Source organism: Sminthopsis crassicaudata, chromosome 3 (genome assembly GCF_048593235.1).
Source record: "Sminthopsis crassicaudata isolate SCR6 chromosome 3, ASM4859323v1, whole genome shotgun sequence".
Lineage (NCBI taxonomy): Eukaryota > Metazoa > Chordata > Mammalia > Dasyuromorphia > Dasyuridae > Sminthopsis > Sminthopsis crassicaudata.
In genome coordinates, this window is record NC_133619.1 from 431,706,037 (window position 1) to 431,723,157 (window position 17,121).

The 17,121-nt window shown below is 33.1% G+C and overlaps 1 protein-coding gene across 4 annotated transcripts in view; it reads left to right on the top strand.

The window, feature by feature from the left end:
• Positions 1-17,121, top strand: part of ZNF385B (zinc finger protein 385B) — a 520,340-nt gene that overhangs the window by 149,116 nt on the left and 354,103 nt on the right. For 3 of the 4 annotated variants that reach the window (XM_074302977.1, XM_074302975.1, XM_074302976.1), the window contains exon 2: positions 3,398-3,703. In XM_074302977.1, coding sequence (XP_074159078.1) covers positions 3,400-3,703 — 304 coding nt within the window. In that variant the 5' untranslated portion in view covers positions 3,398-3,399. Of the gene's footprint in view, positions 1-3,384; positions 3,704-17,121 lie in introns of those variants that run through there. The other variant, XM_074302974.1, reaches the window with a different exon arrangement.

The window sequence follows — 17,121 nt, forward strand, 5'->3', positions numbered from 1 at the left end:
AAGAGAATAAAATCAATGAAGGAATAAAGGGACAACAGATTAACTTCAGCCATCTGAAATGGACACAAAGAGTTTGGTATAGAAATATATCACTTTCAACAAGTTAATACTACTCAGCAAGTGCCTGGCATATAGTTAGTGATTAGTAAATGTTTATTGACTGAATGAAACAAGCAGGAGTAAGGAATGCTGTGTCATCCCTATATGGAAGCATCTGGAGCTTCTTGCTATATGAAGTAGAGTGAAATCTAGATTTCAGGAAACTTATGAATATGAAAGTATGCATCTTTATTTTTACTAATATTTAATGAAATTTAGCATATCCTTCAATTATTTTAAAATATTTAGAGGTGAGGTTTACCAGATTGCCAACGGAGTGCACAGCACATACAAAGCAGTTTAAGAACTTCTGATTTAAAGGTAAGATTTTTGAATGGAACTTCATGCTGGGTCTTCTTATGATCATGTCTAATACTTATTGGTAAGTATAGATTCTCCACTTTGATGCCTTTATTAAATAATGATATATTAATTATATTATTTTGGTATTTAGGTGGTACAATAGTGCCCAGAGCCCTGGGGCTAAAGGCAGGAAGATGTAAGCTTACACATCCAAGACATCCAAAATTGGAAATTTACTAGTTGTATGACCTTAACTTCTTTTTGCCTCAGTTTCCTCATCTGTAGAATTGAGATAATACCACCTACCTTCCAAGGTTATTGTGAGCATCAAATGAAAAAAGTAGTTAGCATGATGCCTAGCATCAGCATTAGCAGTTATTAATATTATTATTAATCAAAATATTTAGAATTAATGATCAGAGGATCATCAGAATAAAATCAGCTCTTTTATATCTTTCAGTTTTTACATATGCACAGGAAATATCTCACTGGAAGAGTGCCTTCAAAGCTATGTTCTGCTTTCCCATATCAAAGCATTTTTAGTCAGCAAATTTAAGTACAATGGCAGCTGGCATATCTAAAATTTCAGTTGGGTAATGATAAAATGTGGTTTCTGTGGAATGTCACTTTCAAAAGCCTGTCTCAGATACCCTCATCAAGGATGCCTTCAATGCATGTGTAGATTGTTCTCATTAAAATTTTATATAGATAGAAACATTGGTCTATTTTTGGTAGTTATTGATACTCTCTGGTTGCCTTTAAGAAGGTGGACTGTATAATAGAGACTGAATTTTTCTGTGTGGTTTTGGTATTTTTTTCTTCTTCATGTACCTTGAGAAGCAATCCCTCAGAACTATCTGAGAATTGTGTCATCTGCACTGTGAACCTACAAATGTACTTGATTTAATCTGTTGCTTTTCCTAATTGTTACTCTGTTCACCTCAATCTCTACTTCCTCCAGAAGCATATGTTAAACTGAGATGGTGAAATCTGTGTGTTGTTATATACCACCTTTTTAAAAATGTCTAGATTGCTGATATAAGTAACATTTATATATAGGTGACATATGTAGATAGTTAACAGGTATGACATTTTCAAATAAGTGACATCAAATAGGTGATCTAAGTGGCATTTGAAAATAGGTGACATGTGATATTAGTAGCTTATATAGGAAACTGCAGAAGATCAGGAGCATAAATTATGTTTTTAGATCAATGACATGGATGAGATTTGCAGATGGGTGATCTAGATGGCATTTGCGATTCAGTAAAATTGGCAAGTATATGACATAGGGGGCATTTAAGATTACTGACAAAAGTGGCATTTGGAGATTAGTGACACAAGTTCAGTTGGAAACTGGTAACATAAGTTGCATCGACAAATGGGTGACATACATGACATTGGCAAATAGATGAAAAAATTGGCATTGACAAATAGGTGATGTTGACAGGTGACAGAGGTGACATTGAGATATTAAAAACATAAGGTGGGATTGGCAGACAAGTGACACTGGTTGGATAGGTAACAAAAGTGGCATTGATAGTTGGATGAAATAAAAGTTAGTGTAGACATTTGACAAAAGTACCATTAGTAAATAGGTACTATAGGTGACATTGACTGGTAAGTAGCATTTATATATAGATAAAATAAGTAATATTTGCAAATAGGTTCTTAGGTGACATATAAGTGATGAGCTACCATGGTGGCTTGGTATCATCTTTATAAAGGTAACATTTTTAGATAAATGACAAAAGGGGCAATTGCATTTGGGAGATATAGATGGCATTGGAACATAAATAATATAGGTGGCATTTGCCCATAAATGGCATAGGTGAAATTTGGATATTGGTATCACAGGTGACATTGGCAGTTAGATGACATAAAAGACATTGCATACATTTGACTAAGGTGACATTAGCAGATAGGTGATTTGGGTGACATTGTTTGGTAAGGCATAGAGGTGGCATTTACAGATAGGTGATAAAAATGGGTTTTTCAGGTATATATCATAGGGGATATTTGAAGTCTGGTGGCACTGGTGACACTGGCAGATCAGTGACATAAGTGAATTTGAAAGATAGGTGACTAAAGTGGTATTGGTAGGTAGATGATAGAGGTGACATTGGCAGGTTAAATTAAAGATACTACAGATGTAGACAATCTGCTATTAGCAGATAGATGATATAAATGATATTGGCTATAAGGTATACTAATGTTATTTACATATAGGTGACATTGGTGATGCTTGTAGATAGGTGACATTTACAGTTAGATAAGGGGATATTTACAGTTAGGTGACATAGTTGGCATTTGCACATTAGTCATAGGTTGAACTTGTCCAGAAGTAAAAACTTGCACATAGGTGGCATTTATAGATCTGTGACATAGGTGGGATTAGCAGAGAGTTGTCAAAGGTGACATTGACAAATAGGTAGCTGGTAGGATTGGTATGTAGGTAACATAGATGACATTGACAGATGTGTGCCTTTTTCCCCCTGAAAAACTAGGACAATTAACTCTTTTGTGTCATATGTTTTCATTTTTAATTTCTAGAAATATAGATCTGGAAAAAGAACATTGTGATTCAAATGGAGATACTATGTCGTTAAGCCCAAAACACTCTGGTTTTCACTGATTGGCCAATAATAAAATGTCCTAGCCCAAGTCTCACTTGCTCATTATTTAAGTTTTGATGGCTCACAGTGAATGTAAATAGAAAGGGAAAGTGAGGCAGGTAATCTTGTGCAGCTTTTCCTTACTTCAATCCAATTTACTTGCAAGTCATGGCATCAACTCCCTGATGTCTTGGTCTTTTTTGAGAGCAAAGGACAACAACAACCTCCGAAAGAATTCCTTAACACTTGGTACTTGGTAGTATGAATGAATTTCTGCTGAATTTGGCTCAATGAAGTATAATGATTTTAAAATTTAAATATGGTGAGAAATAAATGGTCAGTCAGTTTCTGATTTCAAGGACTATGTGTTCTTTCTATAGGTATGAAGCGTCCTTTAAGCCCTGACTACATCCTCGAAGATGGAATTATGAATATGTCTACCTTTCTCCGAAGTTTTGAAGAAAAAGGACCAAAGCATGAACGGTCTGACTCTCAATTGAGTAAAGAAAAAAAGAAAATTCTCTTTTCCTTCTGTGATGTGTGCAACATTCAGCTGAATTCTGCAGCTCAGGCTCAGGTCCATTACAATGGGAAATCACACCTGAAGAGGGTGAAGCAACTGAATGATGGGAAAGTTCCTGCACATTCTTCCAGCCCTGGGTCACTGTTGGTTGGAACAAGTACAGGTATGAGAATATCAAGACGTCATTATTTACATGGATAAGTGGATCTTTTCTATTAGAAAAAATTGGTTTTTACGAAAGATGTGTTTTTCTCTTTATAACTGTGATGTATAAGATGATATTATCTTCTCTTGCCAAGGTAAATTTCAGGAACAATTTATCACTTTTCAGTTTTTGGTTATTGATGTCTAACATAATTTGTGCATCACAGCATAAGCCCTCTTATATTCAAAGAGTGTGTGAAAATTCCCTAATGTACTTTTGAAGCATGTTTCCAAAATGAACAAATGAGATCATTTCTTTTTCTCACCAAAAATTCAATTCTTTTCAATTATCTTAATCTGTTTTTTACTTAATAATTTAGAGTACATAGAATATTTAAATACTGGCTATTTATATGATTACATCATACAGGAAAAAATATGAATCGTGTGCATTTCAAGTGTTGTAGTCCTTTACTTAATTTCAAGTAGTATACCGATTACTGATCTAACAGAAGCAAAGTGGAATTGGTTTAACAAAATGGACATCCTATCTTCACAGGGTCAATCCCAACAATCCCACTCCTAACTTTTATTATTTATTGGAGTAGTAGCAAAAATTTAGTTTTGACATTCCTATTACAATTCTTGACTTGTCTTAGGACATTTATCTTACCTTTGGGAAAGTGCTTTTTTCCTTCATGGTCATCCTATTTTCCTTCATGGTCCACTCACTATGAAAGGACAAAAATAAAGAAAGGAAGATAGTACTTTCTGGGACACTACTACAAAATGTGGAAATTATATCTGGTTTTAAGTAGGAGACACAAATAAGCACTCTTTCTTAAAAAATGCAATAATTGTAAATTTTAGTTTAATAAGCACTTATCAGAGGTAAAGAAGCCTTTGCTAAAAGCATGATAAAGTAGAAAAGAAATGTCTCTTTTCCTCTATGTAGGAAAATAATTTTTTTTAATTAAAGCTTTTTATTTACAAAATATATGCATGGGTAATTTTTCCAAAACTGACTCTTACAAATCCTTTAGTTCTAAATTTTTCCCTCCTTCCTCCACCCCCTCTGCTAGCTGGCAGGTAATCCAATACATGTTAACTATGTTAAAATACATGTTAAATGTTTCTTCCTTCTTGATCTGATTGTTCTTGTTCAGCAAGATAACTGTATAAATATGTACACATATATTGGATTTAACGTGTATTTTAACATAGTTAACATGTATTGGACTACCTGCCATTTCCTGTCATTTTAGCCAATGACATTTCCTGTCGTTTTAGCCAATCTTATAGGTGGGTAGTGGTATCTCAGAGTTGTCTTAATCTGCATTTCTCTGATCAATAGTGATTTGGACCACCTTTTCATGTGACTACAAATAATTTCAATTTCTTCATCTGAAAATTGTCTGTTCATATGTTTTGACCATTTATCAATTGGAAAATGGCTGGAACTATTAATAAATTTGAATCAATTCTCTATGTATTTTAGAAATGACGCCTTTATCAGATCCTTTGGATGTAAAAATGTTTTCCCAGTTTATTATTCTCCTTCTAATCTTGTTTGCATTAGTTTTGTTTGTACAATTTTTTTAACTTAATATAATCAAAATTATCTATTTTGTGGTCAATAATGATCTCTAATCCTTCTTTGGTCACAGATTTCTTCCTCCTCCACAAATCTGAGAGGTAAACTATCCTGTGTTCTTCTAATTTGTTTATGCTGTCATTCTTTATGTCTAGATCATGAACCCATTTCAACCTGATCTTGGTATATGGTATTAGGTGTTAGGTGTGGGTCTATGCCTACTTTCTCCATACTAGTTTCCAATTTTCCCAGTAGTTTTTGTCAAATAGTGAATTCTTATCTCCAAAACTGGGATCTTTGGGTTTGTCAAATACTAGGTTGATATAGTCATTGACTATTTTGTTCTGTGAAAGTAACCTATTCTACTGATCAACTGCTCTATTTCTGACCCAGTACAAAATAGTTTTGATAATCCACTGCTTTATAAAGCAGTTTTAGATCTGGTACAGCTAGGCCACCTTTATTTGATTTTCTCTTCATTAATTCCTTTGAAATTCTTGACCTTTTGTTCTTCCAGATGAATTTTGTTATTTTTTCTAGGTCAGTAAAATAGTTTCTTGGGAGTTTGATTGGTATAGCCCTAAATGCATAGATTAGTTTAGGTAGTATTGTCATCTTTATTATATTCCCTCAACCTATCCAAGTACTTGATAGTTTTCCAATTGCTTAGATATGATTTTATTTGTGTGGAAAGTATTTTGTAGTTTTGCTTATATAGTTCCTAACTTTCCTTTGGCAGATAGATTCCCAAATATTTTAAACTATTGACAGTTACTTTAAATAGAATTTTTCTTTGTATCTCTTGCTGTTAAATTGTGTTAGTAATGTATAAGAATGCTTATGATTTATGTGAATTTATTTTGTATCCTGCAACTTTGCTAAAGTTGTGAATTACTTGTAATAGCTTTTTAGTTGATTGTCTAGGGGGAAAATTCTTACATGTGATAATTCCTCGTATGTGATTTAAAAATATGTGATGTTGGGACAGCTAGGTGGTACAGTGGATAGAGCACCAGTCTTGAAGTCAGGAGGACTTGAGTTCAAATATGGTCTCAGACACTTAACACTTCCTAGCTGTGTAACCCTAGGCTAGTCACTTGATTCTAATTGCCTCAGTAAAAAAAAAAAAAAATGTGTAATGATATGCCATCACATGTTAAACTCTATTGCACTTAAGTGAAAGTAGTCTACATATGAAAATCAAGCTAGAAATGATGTTGAAGAAATTTATATTTCAAATTAAATCTAATTCCACTTGACTCTTGATTAGTCATGATGGAAAATGTTTGCCACTTAAGAAATCTCATAAGTCTTTTAAATTGTTTTAGACTGGCCACTCAAAGGCCTTAACCTCTAAGTTATAGAATAACATTATTTTAAATAATTTTTAAAAGCTTCCCATAATCTACTCTTTCTATTGTAGAATAATTTATGCTTTCATTATGTATGTAATTACTATGCTATTAAAATTTTTAAAAAGGTATACCAGGAAAGTATCTGCAGAAGGATAACTAATGAATTAATATTCACATTATTATTAGTATTATCATACTTATATTATGATGAACAAATAACAGATTTAGTGGGGGAAATGTCATAATTAAATGAAGGTATTGACTAAGCTTAAATTCTAATATGAAGTATAAAATGTGTAAAATTCAAATATAGCTATGGAGATGTTATTTTTTTTTTCTCATCAGTACAGATGGTTTTAGTAAAAGTGAAGAATCTCTTTTAAAAAAAAAAAAAAACTTTGATGAAAAATTTGTAGAAAATTAATGAACTTGCTAATTTCCTTCTGTCCTGTAAGAATCAGCTATATTTTATCTTTAGCCATGACAAGTCCATGCAAATGGCATGTATGACAAGAATTTATAAAGGAAAAACAATTTATATTATTTAGCTTTTATACCTAATGACAGTATTATAAGTAATTATAAGAAGACATCATGTAATCTCTAATGTTTCTTTGCATAAGTCTCTAGATATATGAGTACTTAGATACTTAGGAACATAGGTGTTTAAATATTTAGGTAGTCAGTTATTGGGTAATTAGACATTTACTTACTAGTTACTTAGGGATATGAACACTTAAGTATTTGGTAATAAAATTCCCAGGTACTTTTGTAATTGTATACATAGATAATTAGGTATAGTTGTTTAGATACTTGTATATTAAGTACTTAAGTGTTCAGAGATATAAGCACTTGTGTGCTTGAGTACTTAGGCACCAAACACTTAGGTATTTCGGAAAATAGGCACTTAAGTATTTTGGTAATTAGGTACTTAAGTATTAGGATACACAAGTAATTAGGTATTTATATACTTCAGCATTTATGTATTTAGATATTTATGTATTTACATATGTAAAAAAATTACTTCACAGTTTGAACTGGTTAAATCCAATCTAAACAAGTTCAAATAGGCCTAATTTGATTTAAATCCATTCATACTGGTCATACAAGTGCAAATGGTTCATATCAGTTCATTAAGGTCCTTATTATTCTAAACTAAGTGTAAATAAAATTCAAACTCATTCAAACTAGTTTGGCTCAAACCAGCCTAAAGTGGCTCCAGCTCATCCAAATTGATTCAGTCCAGTTCAAACTACTCTAAACTGGTTAACTGATGATACAAAAAGACATACACACACACACATACACACACACACACACACACACACACACACACATACTTAGGTGATGCAGTGATTAGTTACTCAGTTAGCCAGTTAGATACTCACATACACAAGTAATTAGATAATCTTTTAATTAAATACTTAATTATGTCATTAAAGAAATCAAGCACCTAATTAATTAGGGACATAGCAAGTGTTCTGTCCATAGAAAATTGAGCACTTAGGTAATCAGTTAATTAGGTACCCAGGCACACAAGCAAAGTTAATTAGCTACTTGATAATTACTTAATTAGATATTTGGGTACATGTTACTCAGTATTTAGGTACTTAAGGAATTTTGGGATAGGGTAAATTAGGTACATAGGTATATAAGCGGGCTATAACTATTTAGGCATTTAGGCACATAGATAATTAGTCACTTATGTTAATTAGGTGATTAGGTATGAGGACTTTTAGGTATATAATTATATAGGAACAAAGGTACTTAGACAATAAGAAATTTAGATACTTTATTATTTATGCACTTTTATTTGTGGACTCATATTTGCTAAATAAATGGCCTATCATTGTTTAAACCACTTCTTTTCTGTTAATCTGGCATAAGTAAAACTGGTATTTAAATCAGATCAAACTGGTCTAAATTGGCTCAAAACTAATTCAAATTGATCTGAGCCTATTCAAACCAGTCTAAACAAGATCAACACACTTTAAAATGGTTCCAATCAAAAGTCTGGTGCTAACCTGTTCATAGCAATTTAGTCTAAACTGTTTAGATCTTGGAAGTACTTAGTTACTAAGGTACATAGAAGTTTAGGTAAAAGGTAATTTGGTATTTAGGAAGATTCTGAAGATCATCTAGAAGGATAAGGTACCAGACATTGAAATGTACTCTTACCAAAAAAACTATTTTATTGAGAACTCACACACGGGCAAGTGCTCCCATGATGGTCAGAAAAAGCAATACAAGGGCATTCTCATGGTCTCTCAAGAATTTTGGAATTGATTATTAGATATGGGAGATCCTGGCACAGAGCTACCCAGCCCAGTGTCTCATCAGAGAAGGTACTCAAAGCAGAATCGAAGTAACTCAAAAAACAAACAAACAAAAAAAAAAAACTTAAGATGTGCAAATTTAGAGAGCCCACCCCAAATGTTCACATGAACTATCTGTGGCCCTATTTGTGTGGTGGCTCATGTTAGTAGTTTCTGAGCTCATGTTGGTCTGATCAACCATAGTCAGAAACACTATAACTTAACTCTAACATAATGATGTCATTTTGGTCCTCTTAGAACTTGAAGAACAATCACCAGCACAGATAATTAGGGGCACGTTGCTTGCCCATAAACATAGGCACTTTAAATTAAATACTTTGATACTTAAGTACAGAAGGATTTAGATATTTGGTAATCAGTTAATTAGATATTGAAGTGCCTAATTACATATGAATTGAGTTAAATATACATAGATAAAGTTCAAGTTGGTCCAAAGTAGTTCAAACTGGTCTATACAATACAATCCAGCTCAAAGCTACCAAAACTGGTTCAAACTCTTCTGTAGGCTTTAATCTGATTCTCATTAAAAATCTGGTTTTAACCTGTCCAGTGTAGTTCAAAAGAGTCCAAACCACTTAGGTTTAGAAATAGGTAGTTACTTGGATACATAGGTATTTATATAAAAAGTAATTAAGTTCTTTAATTAAAATGTTATTAGTTAGTCCCTCAATTCCATAATCAGGCTAATCCAGCACATAGGTAGTAGAGTAGTAGATCCAGCACATAGTAGTAGAGCTATAATAAATGCTTAGCTTTCACACTAAATTAGGTACTTCATATTCATTATTTTGATGCTTAGCTTAAATAGCTATTCAGTTAAATAATTAATTATTTAGACATTTAGTTATATACCAAGATACTTAAGTATTTGATTAAGATAGATACTGAAATTAATCTAATCTAAACCAGTTTGATTCAGTTCAAAGTGGTCCAACTATCTGTATTAGTTCAAAGCTACCTAAACCAGTTCAATCTGATTAAAACCAATCTAAACTGGCTTAATTCAATCCAGACCACCATAAATTGCTTCAATTCTATTAAAAAAAAAAAAAAAAAGTTCAAACCAATGCAATTTGGTTCAAACTGGCCTAATTTGATTTAATCTTTTCCAAAACTGATTACCTGAAGACATAAGCAGTATGTACTTAGGTACATAAGTACTATTTTTAAAAAAATTCTGATGGTAAAACTTTGGCATATTTGTATTCAAATGTTTAAAGACCAAAATAAAAAAAAAAATCTCCTTAAGAGATACACCTGAGATTCTCCACCCAAGCCTATTCTCCCACACACACACAAAAAAAGATATTGGAGGAAGTTTGCACCTTTCTCTCAAAGCAACTAAAAGTACCTCACTATCACTGGTCTGGACAGTAATGAAGAAAATTGTTTTTAGTAATTCTGGTGAATTTCTTTGGGGGGCAGTAGGAAACCCTTGGATTATATGAAATTGAGTTTGTTGTTGTAATTTCTTTGTTTGTTTGTTTTATTGTGCAGAAGCCTGCTTAAGTCAAAATGTGAATAGAGGGAGATCCTTCATTTCTGGCAGGTCTTCTCCACTGTTGCAACTTCATGTATGTTTGGGTACTTAGGCCAGTCATGGTAAACTTTTTATAATCACTTTACCCTTCCTTTATCTTTCTTGTCAGCTACTTCAATAGGGGAAGGAGTAAGTATCTGATACTGCTCCTGCCTTTTACCAGCCTTAGGTGATTTGTGGATACTTAATTATATAGATACTTGAGTATTTAGTTATATAGGTAATTAGATATTTAAATATTTAAGGACATATGTATTTAGGGACATGGACACTTAGGCAATGGAGATGCTATGACTCATATAGGAAAGGCCACTAAGTTGGTTAGATGTTGCCCCTGTTCACACATTCATTATTACTCTACCTAAACTGGCTTAATGCTCTTTCCCAAACAAGACATTCAATATTCTACTTCTTAAATCCATGCTTTTGTAAAGCCTGTACCTTATTCCTGGAATATTTTTCCTCTACATCTCTAACTCTGGAAATCCATAATTACCTTTCGAATTTAGTGCACGTGTCATTTTACAAAATCTCTCTTTTCTTAATCCCTCCTTTGTTTGGCTCTTCCAAATTACTTTGTATTTATTTGTTTATCTAGGTACATCTTGTTTTCACTACTACCAGTACTACCACTCACTCAACCACGGAAGTAGAGATCATTGAGGGCAGAGACTGTTCTGGATTTGTATTTGTATCACAGAAGTAGCATAGTTATCTGACACAAAAGTAGATACTTATTAAATGCTTATCTAATTGAATTCCCAGTAACAAATCCTCTTTGGAGTTTGGGTAGGCAAGTGAGAACTTAACATAACCAATGCACATGATATGCAATTCTTAGAATGCAAAGTTCTAACTCCAATCATTTTCTTTTAAAGCCCTGATCACTTGGTCCCATCTTATCTTTCATGATCTTCTTACATTTTGCTTCTTTCTATATATTCTAAGTTTGGTTAACATTCCTTGCTGTTCTTTACATATGACACTATCTCAGACTCTACACATTTTTACTGACTGTCCTCCAATGTAGTGTTTGGTTTCTCAAAATTGTAATCGTTCTCTTGGAGGCAGGTTTCTTGGGGAGCTTCTGGAGGCAGTCTTAGTTTCAATTCAATTCAATAATCCCAAATGCAGCCAGGAGTTAAAGTCCTTTACTGTCTCTTTCCAAATCTTATCTCCTTATCTCCTTATCTCCTTCACTTGGGGCTCCGCTAGCTTTCTTAGAGGCCTTGTCCAAGTCTCCAGTCTCTCCTCTTCCCAATGTCTCCAGCCAATATCAAGGTGGAATCTGGAATGACTCTTCACTCTGAATCTCCTAGAGTGTGGGAATCAGACTCCACCTCTGAGAGTGGGCTTGTGGGTTTTCCAGAAGTCAATCCTAGTTATGAATCTCCCAAAAGTCCATGAGCAGGCTTTTCCTTTAGACTAGTGAATTTCCTGGACTTGCGAATCTATCTCTCCACTGAAATCCTGGCTTTCTGAATCTCCTTGAGCTTTCCTGAAGTTCTCCCGGGAAGTCCTCTCCATGACTCAATCCATCCTCTGACCCTCCCCACTGAATCCTGGCTCCTTATATCCTCCCAGAGAATGGGTTTGTGGATACTCCCTGGGTTTGTGGGAGCTCCTTAAAAGTATACTATCTTAAAGGTGTGAATCTCATGTGAGGACCAATGATCGGACTCCTTTAAAGGTGTAAACTCCTTTAAAGGTTTGAACTAAGTGCATAAGTACCTTGTAAGAATCCTAACACTCCAAGGCTGGAATGATCTCCCATTTTATTTTCTTCTTTCTGGTTTTCTAAAATCAAGTAAAAAACTACTATAAGAAGCGTTTCCCAGTCCATCTCAATTTTTATTATCTTTTCTTGGGTATTACCTTAAATTTATCCTGTCTATATCTTATTTGTACATAGCTGTTTGCTATCTTCTGGATTTGATTGTGAACTCCATGTGAACAAGGACTCTCTTATCTCTTTTTGTTTCCCTAGTGCTTAACATAATTCCTGACAAATAGTAAGAGTTTAAATCTTTGTTGACTTGACATTATCCACATCATATTGCTGTGCATCTCCGATTAAAATAAAATGACAAAGATGGAAAAAAGCAATACAAAATAATTGCATTTAACAGGTTAATTACTGAATAACACAAGGTTTACCAAATCATCCAATAAAAGTTAATCTCTCTCATTCAGCATAGATAAAAGTTAATTTACCTTTTTTGATTTTGCCCTGCAATATTAAAGCCTACCAATACAAGAAGTACTAGGATTAGGTATGATTAAAGGAATAGAATTTATTTTGGCTCTTTTTCCTATTCCAGATGAGGTACATTCCACCTAGAAATCTTCTAAAGGAACATTAGCATTTGCAATTTATACTACTGCCCAAGTCCCAAATATATCATAGATATGAATTTCAATGATATTATACTTATATCCATGGCCAAAGGCAAACTATAAAGTGCAGACCAAAATTCACTTTTTTCCCCAATAACCAGCTATCCAGTATTTTTTTTTTTGCTATGTCTGCTCCAAAGAGACATGTTCTTCTCCCATTTGTCCCCAGCTCCAAAATGGCCTTGTTCCTCATATCCAAAATCCAAGTAAATGAGGAGCAAACTAAGAATCTTATGTACTTTCATAAAAACATTTGATAGTAAAGTGTAAATGAATGCTCTAAACTTCCCAGAAATTGATTCCTCAATGAAGAAGGTGTTGGTTAATCAAACAAATTTCCAATTTGTGTTTAAGAAAATATTTTTTAAGGCGACCTCTATGGGCACCATACATTTCTTTCCTATCCTTCCTTCCATGTTCAACTAGTTTATCTTGAAATTATATTTAGGATGACATTGCAGAGCAACATGAATCAAGCACATATCACTGGCAACACATTAGAAAACACATACACACATCATAATCTTATGTCTCCCTGTGAGTTGTATGATTTTTTTTCACTTAAATTCAAGACTTCTAAAGAGAATTGCTTGTTTTAGCACTGTTAATCTTTGACTCTTAGGAATTATAAAGATCATTTGCTTGTATATAAACAAAACACACAGTTATGATTTTTTATTTTGAGTTAACAAAACCTTATACTCTTGTAAGGAAACCAACTATGAAAATAGTAGTTGATGATAATTATGATATAATTATGATATAACATATTAACAATATATGCTTTTAGTTTGTTTCTATCATTTTAAGTGTCATTGCACTGACAAATTCAGATTTTATGGGAATAATCCAGTAAATAATCCAGTGAAAGTCAAATTGTCTACAGAGATGGACAAAATGGATAAACTGAATTTAATACATTGATTCACTAGGGAGAGAGGAGAAAAATGATCCTAAAGGAATATATTTGTTGATTAAAAAAAAAAAACTGAAAGAAGGCATTGTGTTGCATTGGAAAAAAAATAATAAAGTTGAAGGCAACTGAACTCCAGTTCATATTTTTCTTCTGACACTTTGCAAATTAGGGCAAGTTATTCTGTCTCAATTTCTTCATTTGTAAAAAGAGAATAGTGATACTTGTACATCATGAATGTTGTGAGGAAAGAACAGAGACTGGATTTGTGATTGTATCTGTCTAAGTAACAACTAGGAAACTTCCTCCTTCAATTGGGATTGATACTTTCCCCACAATTTATCAACTTGAAATATTGTCTAGATTAAAACTCCAAAAAATTGAATGGGTAGACCAAGATTATACGTTCAGTATATGTCTTGAGGCCAGACTTAACTGCAAGTCTTTTAGTATCTACAATGTTACACTGATTCATTTGAGAACAGTTTTTTATATCCTTTAAAATAAAATATATGTGTATATATGGGTTATAATTATTTATATTCAGATTGTCATACATCTTTTTATTTAAAAAAAGATTAAAACAGAAGAGAAAAGTAAAAAATAAAGATGCCCTTAAGTTTAACATCATTTTATAGTTCTTTGTTTATCATAAAGTTTTTTAGGCTGTTCCATGCTTCTGATTTTGTATTTATTATATTAATATTATATGTAATATATGTAATATGTATAATATTACAAATATTGTTATATATGTTACTTGGGCAGCTACATAGCCAGTAGGTAGAGTTCCAAGCCTGAATTCAGGAAAATTCATTTTCTGGCCTCTGGCCAAATTTGGACTGGATGATGGGCAAGTGACTTAATGCTGTTTGCCTCAGTTTTCTCATCTGTAATTTAGCTGGAGAAAAAAAAATAAGCCACTTCAGTATATTTGCCAGGAAAACTCCAAATGAGGTCACGAAGAGTCAAACATGAAAAACAACTGGATAATATTTATTACTTACTCATTTTGGATTTCTGCCTAAATATTATCTTTCAATTGCATATTTGCTTAAGCACCCAGATTTTATTTACCTTGTATTTGAGGAAATCTGGTACCTTCTAATTATTTTTTTTAAAAAAGGTTGTTCTTGAAAGAATTTCTGTTTTACACTTTTGAGGGTGATATATTTAAAAACAGCACAGCACAGCAGAGTATGCTGGATTGGGAGTCAGAAGGCTCAGTTCCAATTTTGATTTCTTGATTTATCTCACTTAAAATTTTGGATGAGTAACTCAACCTATTTGGACTTTGCTTTTATCATCCATTGAGAGAGTTGGTGGGCTTGGATGCATTCCAAGATTTCTTTAAGATCTAAATTGATGTTTCTCTTTTTCTTTCTTGCTTTCCATGTATCCTTCCTCTGTACTTTCTTGACCTCCCTGGTATCCTTTAAGTTCCAACTGAAATCCTAGCCTCTAGAGGAAGCCTTTCTTGATTCCTTTTAGTTCCAATACTTTCCTTCTGATAATTATTTCCTATTGATCTTTTATATAGCTTGTATATATTTGTTTGCATGTTGTTTCTTATTTTTTTTTTATTTATTTATTTTATTTTTTTTTTTTATTTTATTTTATAATTATAACATTTTTTGACAGTACATATGCATGGGTAATTTTTTACAACATTATCCCTTGCACTTACTTCTATTTAGATTTTTTCCCTTCCTCCCCCAACCCCCTCCCCCAGATGGCAAGCAGTCTTATATATGTTAAATATATTACAGTATATTATAGATACAATATATGTGTGTAGAACCGAATTTTTTGTTGCACAGGAAGAATTGCATGTTGTTTCTTTCGTTAGATTGGGAGACACTGGAGGGCATGGACTGGATTTTGTCCCTTTTTGTATCCCTAGGGTTTAGCACAGTATCTGGCATATAGTTGCCACTTAATAAATGCTTATCAAATAAATGAATGCCATCCATCAAATCTTCCTTTATTTTTGGAGAATATTTCTTTGCTCTTTTAATGTTTGCATAGTTTCTTTCTCTCATTTTTATGGCTGGACAAGATTTATGGAGCATCCTCCATAGAAATCACTTTTCACAATTCACTCCATATAGTTTCAACATCCCAAATTCATCTTTGAGTTTCTTTTGCTAACCATTTTTTTTCACTTTTGGAATAAATTAGAAAGTTAATTCTAGAGAATGGCCACAAGGTGGTGCCATAAGTATGCCATAAGTGCAGAGGAGTATGCAGTGATGACATTTTAGAGCATAGTGATATTTCTTAATATAAAGTAGATCCATTCATGAATTCTTTCAGAAAGGACATACAAATAGAGCTCTTCTTTGTAAATATGTGTGTATTTCACCTTTCAACTGTTTCAAAGAAATGAACAGTGCTAAAATTATATGATTTCAAATTAAGATGTCAGTGAAAATTTATAGGTGAACTTAACTGAAGTAAAGTTGTACTTGATTGAATCATGAATAGATGAAATTTTTGTAGAATCATAGATTTAGAATTAGATAGAAATTCAATATCTCCATTTTATAGATGAAAAAAACTGAAGCCTGAAAAGAGGAAGGCCAGTGGTCAGCTAGGTGGATAAAGCTCCAAGCTGAGTACAGGAAGACTTATCCTGAGTGAGTTCAAATCAAGCCTTAGACACTTACTAGCTACATGACCCTGGGCATGTTTTGCTCAGTTTCCTCATCTGTAAAATGAGAAGGAAAGGTCAAACTGCTTCAGTTTCTTTGTCAATAAAACCCTAAATGACATCACAGAGAGTTGGATACAACTGAATGACAATAACTGAGGTCCATTAGTAACTAGTGCCAGGGTTAAGTGACATGTCCACAATTTGAGCCCAGGTCTTCTCATACCAAATCCAGTATTCTTTCCAGTATATAGTGTTGTCTCATAAGAAGAAGATGCTACAATCTATCTGTAAAGCTGGAAGGGAACACAACCCCCACTCCCACCATTGTGCAGAGGAGAAAAATTGAGATTAAGTGACTTGCTCAAAATGTCATAGGTAGCAAAGGTCTAAGCCAAGTCCCAGACTGAGATCCTCTTTTTCAAATCCAGGATTTTCCCCTCTACCACTCTGTCTCAATATACCCATAGATTTTCCCTCTCCATCCCTAACATGTGCAATATTTTATTCATGTAACCAAGCAATACTACTTTGATAGAATGCCATTGACTGTGCTACAAAATAGTTGATAAAGTATGATTAAAACTTATTCATTTTCCTTAACAACCTGACTTTTGCATACTTATAGTCAGAATTCCTGAGATAATCA